The sequence below is a fragment of the Argiope bruennichi genome, chromosome 4 (genome assembly GCF_947563725.1).
Source record: "Argiope bruennichi chromosome 4, qqArgBrue1.1, whole genome shotgun sequence".
NCBI lineage: Eukaryota > Metazoa > Arthropoda > Arachnida > Araneae > Araneidae > Argiope > Argiope bruennichi.
This window is the reverse complement of record NC_079154.1, coordinates 101,164,393-101,174,713: the sequence shown is the minus strand read 5'-3', so window position 1 is coordinate 101,174,713 and position 10,321 is coordinate 101,164,393. Positions and strand designations below refer to the sequence as shown.

Here is a 10,321-nt window from a genome sequence, read left to right as displayed (position 1 = left end):
GCATAGAAGTAGAGAATTTTTTTCGTTATTGTAGGAGTGTCCAGTCTTGTTTATGTTTTCTAATTATTTCTCAAATGAATCTATTAAAAATAGAGAGTATGAGTGCCTGTGTATATGCATCCCTAGTAGCACCATAATATTGTAAAATATTTTAGAAATCATGATTCATATTGTGAATATTAACGAACAATATTGTGAATACTGAAAACCGCATCAACTAGGGATGGCGAATATTTTACGAGTGGTTATTACGTAACCAATATCAAAAAGTCACAAATACTAGTGATCTTTTCATAGAGGGATTCAAATCCTAGATATGATCTTACTGGTTGATATTTCGATTACAGGTCTTGGATCACGATAGAAAGTAACAATCGATACGATCTGTCGAATGGAAGCTCTCGAACAAGAGTTCAATCATGCATAGGGAAAGTCCCTTAAGACAGAACATAAAACAGAAACACAAAACATTCTTCTCTTGTGTCCTCAGAGAATGCCAAATCCCCTTAACTGAAATCATAAAGAGGAAAGCAGAAATCTGTGAATGGGTTGAAAAGTGAACGGACCTTCTTCGAACGGTTATTCTTCGAATTACCGTATCATTGAATCGCATATTACAGAAATTGAAGTATTCACAAGAAAGTGCCCGTAAGTGTGAAGTCATCACTCGGCTTAATGGAGCAGTGACTTGAATACTGTATCCCATAAAGATTATTTCTACTTGCCTGTGGCATGACCTAATGATATTCATTCTGTTCATTCTGTAAGCGCCATCTATTGGCAGAATACAGAACTAAAGTGAAAATTTTTAAGAAATGATATTTTTTTTAATTCATCTTTCTTTTAGAAAATGCTTTCCTCCAATAAATAAATTAAATAAATAGATTTGAAAAAAATCATAATTAAAAAGTAAGCTGAAACAGATAAACTAAGTCAATCACGCCTTACTTAAATTAGCAAATTAAATATTAATTACAATTAATAAATTTTATATTTAATACTAATTAATAATTTTTAATTAACAGTATGATTGAAATAACAGATATTTGGGACAAATATTTAAAAATAACAATAGCAAAATTATTTGTGATTCAAAAAATCGTTGATTATGCATCTCTAGCATCAACATTAATGTACGGAAATGACGGAAATTTTTATAAATATTCTTAAGGATTTGGGGACGGAAATTTTTAAATATTCTTCTCTAAATTAACAAAAGTAGTTTCTAATGCTGAAAATGTTCTTAAAATTCATTCTAACTACTTATTCGAATGTGAAATGATACTTAACTCTAGAACTCCTCATTTAATTATCTTACAAATGCACATTTCTGTTTTTCCATTGCCTTACAATTCGAACCCGTGATCTTATAGACGACACGTGTGATCTTAGTGATTCAGCGAAATCTTGAAAGACCACCTTCAATTATGGTAAAGGAATTTGAGGTCAAAGATAAAACATTTTCCTCGTAATTAAGATTTGCCATGAGAATAAATTATGGAAGGTTAGGCTTAAAAGTAAAAAAATTTTAAAAATATAGAACATTAAAGCGTTTTTTTTTTCTTTTCTTTTTTTTTTTTTTTCGAAATTATTTATGGTTTGTTTTTTTAGTTTATGAAAACTAAAATTATAACATTAAGAAAAAATATAATAAGATGTTCTGTAAAAGAAAGGTTGCTTATCAAAGTACATGACAATTTGCTTAAACATGGTAATTTTGGCGCATTTTATTTGTAGTGAAATTTGAATGAAGAATTTTTCAAAAGCAAATTCTTTAATATCTATAACATAATTATTTATATTTTTCCCCCTTACTCCCTTTTTCTTTCATTTTATAACATTAATCTGGGGGCACGGCAAAAACAAGCGGCACTTCCGTACTATCCTTTTCTCGAAGAAGTTCAGGCCATTTTCAACCCCTTATAACTTCGTTGTGGATAAAACTAGAAGCCTGAATTTTCAGTAACCAAGCAGGCATTATATAAACACGGTATATTTCAAATTTCATTAAATTTGAACCAGTAGTTTAAGAATTATAACTAGTCAAAGTTTGTGAATTTTGTCACTGACTGACTGACTGACAGATCATCAAAACTCTAAGGCACTTCTAGCAGACATAGAAGCTTCAAATTTAGAATACAATTAGTGTTTAGTGTATAAATCAAGGAAAAACTAAAATATCCATGTAATAATGGACGGATCGATAAATTTTTCGAAGTTTCGAGCATTATCCATTTTGTCGGCAAATTCGTCGCCAAGTCGCCAAATGGTCGCCAAGTTTGTCACCAAGCTCTCGTATCACTGGCTCGGCATCCGGCAGCATCCAATACAGATTACTATAAAACGGTCTTTCATATGATGACACTATTCTCGCTGGGAAAAATTAATTAAATCTCAGAATTACAGGTTTCTAACAATATCTAATTTGAAATAATTCAATTTGAAGCTGTGGAAGCTGCAAACGCAATTGGTGACTTTCAGAAAATCAAAAAAGAGTCTTCGATATGATCACAAATAAAATGGGCACAACCGATAATAACGCTGACGTTTTACGCTGTTTTGTGAGTGGAACTGGTGGCACTGGAAAGAGCTTTTTAATAAAAACTCTGAAAATTTGGGTTAAGACTTATTTAAACAAAAAAAGTGGCAGTTAGTACTCCAACAGGAATAGCTGACTATACATAGAATAGATTGACTATACATAGACTATTGCAACTGCCTGTAAAACACAAGCAAATACCGAAGTACAAACAACTTTCTGATGAAGTGCTCCTTCTGAGATCAGATTTGAAAGAAGTAGTGTTGTTTATAATAGACGAAGTGTCGATGATATCCAATGTTTAACATATATTTACTTACGCTTATCTGAAATATTCGACACAAGAGACGATCAGAATGGGTAGTTTGGAAAAAAACATCTTGTAGTTTTCGGAGATCTCTTACAGCGTCCGCCGGTAAGAGAAAAGTCACATTTTGAAAAACTCTCAACTGCTGAAACTAACAAGTTATTAGGTTCCCTCAGTGTACCGAATCTGCGGACTGAACTGTTCATATACGATGAACTTACAATTAACATGCGACAGCTCAATGATTTTGACTTTGTTGAAATGCTAAATAGAATAAGATTAGGTGTGACTACACAAAAAGACCGCGACTTACTCTCGACTAGATTAATAACTCTCAAATCCAATTCAAATGAAAACAGATTAATTGAAATAATTGAACCCCTCTCGAAACTTCCTGATGATATCGTTTGCTTATTATCTACAAAAAACATGTGTCAACAATTAAATACTGCAATGCTTAAATCTCTTCTACATCCCAAAATAAAACTTACAGCTGTAGATAGCATAAATTTCCCTAGATACCTAACAAAAAGAGCTCGTGAATGCATAAAAAAATATGAAGACAATGCTTCTATGACTGCAGGCCTGGAAGAGAAAATAATTATAAAAATAGGAGCAAAAGTCATGTTAAGGCGAAATATTGACGTGAGTCTTGGTTTAGTTAATGATTCTATCGGTATAGTGCAAAGAGTAAAGGTTGATCAGGAAAATACAAAAAATAATTAAGAAAATATACATTGCATTTAATAAAGAACATGTTTACGAGCTTAGTCCGGTCAAAACTAAATTTGAAATTATTAATAGACCTTATGTTCATCGTGAACCGTTTCCCATATGTATAGCCTATGCTATAACTATACACAAAAGTCACGGTCTGAGTCTAAATAATGCACTGATGGATATTGGTTCTGCAGCGTTCACATCCGGTCAAGCTTACGTGGCACTTCCGAGAGTTACAAGTCTGGACGGCTTACATCTAATAAATGTCGACTTTGCAAGTATTAAAGCGCAAGAATCCTCAATTTGTGAATACAACAGACTAAGAAGCATTTACCGTCCAGACTTGTCAAAAATTGTAACATCAAAACTTACGAGAAAAACCCATAGAGACAGAGACTGGGCTTTGAGAAAAACTGTGGCTGAATCTCAAGAAGTAGTACCGGAAAAGAAAAAGGGGAAGACTACATACAAAAATAAGAAAAGGACTATCTGCAAAAAGAAATGAGATGCCATCAAAAACATAACTTGTAAAAAAACCAAGTCTCGCAACTCAGCTCTTCTATCGTAAAAAGTTGTGAGATCCATGTAATACCAAGTCGGTCTATTTATTCAGTCCCTACTTAAGGGTCCTTCTGTCTTAAGTTATTACGTAATTAGCTAACCTAACAACATCTTATGGCGACCATATCAATATTAAAAATCTTTTATGGCTTAAATAAATAGATTGACTTGGCAATCGCACTAAACAATCTAATTTAATATAATATGTTAATGTAATCTAATTTAATGTAAAGATACATTGTGTTTTCATGCGATGGCCAAGTCAATCTATTTATTTAAACCATAAAAGATTTTTAATATTGATATGGTCGCCATAAGATGTTGTTAGGTTAGCTAATTACGTAATAACTTAAGACAGAAGGACACTTAAGTAGGGACTGAATAAATAGACCGACTTGGTATTACATGGATCTCACAACTTTTTACGATAGAAGAGCTGAGTTGCGAGACTTGGTTTTTTTACAAGTTATGTTTTTGATGGCATTTATTTTATTTTGAATAAATAAATGATCAGGAGATTTTATTTCAATTTTTTAAAATCAGAACAAACAATCAAAATCAAGATACCAAAAAATATATCTAGGTTGTTTTATCATTTCGGATTAAATAAAACACTTAAATTCATCATAAACAATGTTATGTATTTAGCAAACAATGTTATGTATTGACATTTTAAATACGTAAATTATAGTATTATTATCGGAAAGTAGATCAACATTGATAAATGTGAGTTTCACATTCTAATTCAACATTGAATGCTCAATATTAATTTAACACTATTGTGCAATATTCATCTTTTAATGAAGAATTATTCCTGTTAAATTCATGGAATAAAATTTCAAATAAAGGCATTATAACACTAGGACTAATATTTTTATGTCACAATATTAGTGTAACAATTATTTTAAAAATTTCATTGCCTTTTGAATATGCAATCACATACTTTACAATATTGCTTATGAGGTATTCGCTATTCTTTGGAATTCAGAATACTATTCAGTATTTCCCAAATATTGTGCAATATAGTGGTGCTTCTGAGGCTGTGAACACACCAACAACTGTGTCCTAAACTGTGTTAAGCATTAATACCTTGGTAGAGTCTGTCAAAATAGTATCTGAGCTCTGCTCGTTTTCAGGGTCGATTCAAGGTTGTTACGAGATTGGACCGTGCTACTGACTCAAATATAATGAAAAGATTCAGAATGGATATAAAAAAAAACAAATTTTAAGAATGAGCTTGGCACAGTTTATTATGCACATAAGAAAGATGTAATGGAATAAGGATTATGGCAGTTGTTGCGCAGACTCACCAGATTGACCGGTATCAAGTGTGATCCCTCATACATGATATTATGCTCCCTCTACCAAAATATAACTAGAAACGCAATATTTTCTGTGCCACAATGAGATCTTGGATTTTTACTGATACTCGAAGTCCCCAGCGAAGAGAAAGAAGTGAAATATCCTTTTTTCCCACGAAAAACTTTCTTTTTATGAAGCTGCATTTTGGTATCGCTCAAACGCTCCTACTTGTGAAAAGTAAGGTTTGGATTCACCCATCCTATAAATACTGCGATTGAGACGCTATTAATATCTATTGGAGAAAGATGTTTTGAGTTTTGAAAACTCCGTATGTCATGAACACGCTTCCAATGTTTTCATACCATTGCCTTTCTTTGACCATTAAGAAGATATAAACACTTATAAGGTATTATAAACACTTATTTCCTTCCGGCGATTGTACTTTGCAACTCCATCAATTCCTTTATCCAGTTTTTTGGACATTTGATTTGTATCTCCCGTAAAATTGGAAGAATATCTAGTTGTAGATAATGGGGGAAGGTTATAACACACCGATGGCGAGTCATTCCCAGATCTTATTTCATCATTACAATCATTATAAACGTCTTGAGAAATTTGGCTTCTAACCTTGCATTCTACTATTTCTTCATAATTCCAGTTTCAGGATTGATTTGAATATTGCATAGCTTTCTCTACCAACCGAAACCCATTTTGGTTTAACTCAAAATATAAAAATAAAACAAAAATTCTCATATTCTAATTTCTAAAATAAAGATCATAATAAACTGCATTCAAATGTACGTAAGCACGAGTTGAAATTTTTATGTCACTCAGAAGATTTGGAACTTTTTAAAAAGAATAATTTTACTCAATATCGCATTGTCTTTAACAGTTCAAAGAAAATTAATGAAATAAATGAGCAAGAAACTTCAATCTCTGAACATTTTATTTCTCAATTTCAAAAGCACGGAAAGGAAATAAGTGACGAGGTTTTTTTACTTTTAAATGTAATATTATTACTTATAAGGTCTTTTTATGTCACTTTAAAATCCAAAAGTTTAGCTTTTCTGTGATATTAATTTTATTTTCGTTCATTTTTTATATCCTCGTATACATATAGAAAAAGTATAGTAATCGTAAATAAATAAATGAACAAAATAATAATTTTAAAAAAAATCGAATTCGAGATTTTAACGAATTTTACTTTTTAGACGTCCCTGAGTTCGAAAAATACATTTTTGCAAAATTTCCATCTGTCTGTTGTTGGCAAAGAAAATTAAAAAACGCTTTGAGCTAGACAAATGAAATTTAGTACACAGCCTTTACACCAAATTAACAGATTTCTATCAAATTTTGAGTAAAATCTTTTCTGAGGAAGTTCGTCCGTTTGAATAGAAGTGAACGCGTTAACTAGAAAATGAAGAGAGCTAGATAAATGAGATTCGGTACATGGATTTAACATCTATAGAGTAGACGTCAAAATTTTAGCCAAATCCAACATTGGGTTGATTGTCTGTCGATCTATTCTTTCAGAAACATGTAAACGCGGTAATTCAAAAATGTATCTAAATATATTTTATAAAATAACTTAATAATATATCTAATATTAAGATAACTTAACTTAAATTAGACTTAAATATATCTAACCTCGTTTCGGTTGATTTGGTCCTGCTAATTTCAATTTGAGAAAAACGTGTCTAAAGCACAAATTCGATTTTTGGATACTATTTACGGCATGTCAAGGATTAATCGTCAAGAAACTCGCCAATGATGATCGACAGATTCAGTAAAAATATCAAATTCACGCCAAATGCTAATATTTCGTTATTATTGTATGCCAATGTCATGCATTGCTTTCTCTGGCATGTCAAGTTTATTAAAGAGTATGCGAGAAAGTTTTAGGGGGAACATTTCCTCTGGTTTAAAAATGTTAAGACATTAAAACTATTTTATATGTATTCTACAATAATAGTTTTTACTGTTTTATTTATTACGTTTATACATCGGTGTATTGCAACAATATAAAGTTTATTGTTTATTATAAATGCTATCGTTTCTATAAAAAATGATATAAAGATAGATGAAAGCTTATCATGTCATATATGAAACTAGATGTTCAAATCTCTTTTATATTTTTTAAATCTATGCAGGTGCAAAATTATCGGAAAGCTTTAATTAGTTGTATTTTTTCCTACCTTGTTTCATCATTCCAACTATCATAAAATTGGAGAAGGAAATGACGGAGAAAGCGATTCTTTCCTTTTATCCTGGGAAAACGGAATTTACTTTATCCTTCCGTGTTGTCAGGAACTTATTTTATTATTAATAATAATATTTTAAACTTCGAAAAGCTATATGACAATGGGATCGGAATTGTTTGCAAAATTTTTCTAATTCGGTTAACTTAGTTTGTCTTATTAACGTAGCAGTTATTTTCAATATAGGTAACTGTAATCTATTATTATTCCATCTTTCACTAAATTTTTAAAATGATATATATATATTTTTTCCTTCTTTCTGTAAATTGTGGCATGTATGGTATGACTTAGACGATGTTAAAATTGCTGAAAACACACTGCAGGGCAAACCATTGTAGTTGCCAGGACTATGAAATTTGGCAAACAGTTACTTCTTGGGCTTGTAAATTTTCACTAAATAAAAGTTTTTTTAAAAATTTTTGTAGAAAAAACAAATGTTTGTAGAAAACTTTTTTGTAAAAAAGAGAAGTCTGCATTGTAAATCATAAATTACATGTTGTTTATAAATTTATTTGCGTATACTTTTTCAAAATGGAACGCATTTTTCTATTTTACATAAGTTCCTAAGGGAAAATTCTTTTGCTTAATGAGTGAGATTCAAGAACAAATTATGCCCATTAAGCGTGGCTCCACTTTAGATATGATAGGATATAAGAAGCACGCTTTTCACGAAATAACATGAAAAAAGTAAAACATCCATTGCAAGCTGTTGGAAAATCTTTTCTGCAATGTCTCACGGCCTTTGGAGACATATTTCTAAAGTTTGCCCCGCCACATACCTGGCATATTATGTACTGGAAAGTACAGTGCAATCCTTCTAAGACTATGATATGACAAGAGCTATAAATAAGCCTAATGGTAGGTAAGTCCTCCCTTCTTTCACTTTTCACGATGCCACAGTTTTGAAAATCGTGATAAAAATGAGTGGTTTAAGTGCTCTATTCTTCACCCTTATTTGTGCACCCTTTCTAACTATATTAACACTAACACAGATGTTTTGCACTTCTGAATCGAACCTCCTCTCCGTTTTAGTATCATTTTCGAGATAAAATTGCGAATTTTGAATTATCCTACTAGGTAACAATAAAACTGTCTCATAAAATGCATAACCATCTTTCTACAACAAGACAATGTTTTGTAATAGCCGTAATCCTTAAGTTCTGGAATGTGAGACATAGGAGTTTAGTATGCACCTGCCCTAATTTAATTTTAAGGGGAAAAAAATCAAGCATCACCAAAATCAGCAAAACTAGCTTTGATGAGGAAGAAACAAAACTGCAGAAGGAAAAGATTATGAATATCAACCAATAAATAATTTAGAGACTTTTTTAATATGTTTGCACCAAAAACATACTTCTTGACAGTAAACTTACCAATTATGCTAAAAATTACAAGCACGAAGCATGAAATTTTCAATATTCTAATTAATAGTAACGATTATTTATACAAAGGAGTTCCTAGCCATCACACTGTATTTGATAAAACATGATGTCATTTGTATTATCAAGTAAAGTAAGTATCTATTTTTTTTGCCTTCCTTGTAATCCGAGCCAGAAATATTGTATATTGCAGTACATTTCTATTGAATTTCGTAATAAACAGAAATTTATATTCTGTTACTATAAAGAATTGTTAAAAGGTTTGAATAACAGGCTGCAAAAGATACACACAACATAGACATTTTTATTACAGCTAAAATTTTCATAAAGAGTAACATTTATCTAAACACACATCTATCATTTCATCAGTCTTCAGCGTCTGAACCACTGTTATACCCAAGTTCAGTATTCCACCAGTTTTGAACCTCCACAACAACAGTACCCATTTTTTGTGAAGGTGGTTGAAAAGCTCCTTCTTCTTCTTCAGGAGTAGGAGATGATAGTTCACTGCTCTCACTTAAGTCAGGCAGGCCTTTGGAACCTATACATATTGTAAAATAAATGTGAATAATAAGATTTTGAGAGTTAAAATCCTATTTGCAATTGAGTTATTTCAGTGTTAAAACTTTTAAAACTAAAATTGAAGGAAATGAAATCAAACAGACTTAATTTCCAATCAACAAAAATTTCAATTAAGAGGAAAAGAAAAAAAGAAAGGATACATAAAAGTTTAAAATGCTTTTTTATTTATTACATAATCAGGTCTTCGAGTATAATTTTGTTTTATTTTTGAAAAATTTAATTTATTACAAACAACTTCCTTCATTTTAACACAATTTTAATAATTTTGACATATTTCATGCTCGTAAAAATTTTTTCATCAGAAAATCTTTTTAGAATACAAATATAATGATTTGATTTTGATGATGTTTTTGATTCCAATTTATTTGGCTCAAAATTTAAAATGTTTGAGAACCTCTATATTATAAAAGGGGAAATGAAATAATTGAATGGAATGATAGCAGCTTCGTCTCTAAGACGGGACTTGTTCAGCAAAGATTAAAAATATTAATTTGACGTGGCTGCCAAAAATTTATGCCTCGCATTTTAGCAAATAGCATGATATAATTAATTTATAAATGAGATCCTACCTATTTCATTTCGATTTTTGCATATTATATTATATATACATACATACATACAGAGAGGTTATAATTAAACTTACCCTATAAACACCATCATACAACGCAAATTT

At 30.8% G+C, this 10,321-nt stretch overlaps 1 protein-coding gene across 2 annotated transcripts in view; it reads right to left on the bottom strand.

Moving 5' to 3' along the window:
• Positions 1-9,350: 9,350 nt before the first annotated feature.
• The window catches only part of LOC129965603 (sodium leak channel NALCN-like), a 54,444-nt gene continuing 53,473 nt past the window's right edge, over positions 9,351-10,321 (bottom strand). For both annotated transcript variants that reach the window (XM_056079642.1, XM_056079643.1), the window contains exon 41: positions 9,351-9,607. In XM_056079642.1, the coding sequence (XP_055935617.1) occupies positions 9,432-9,607 (176 nt within the window). In that variant the 3' untranslated portion in view covers positions 9,351-9,431. The remainder of the gene's footprint in view (positions 9,608-10,321) is intronic.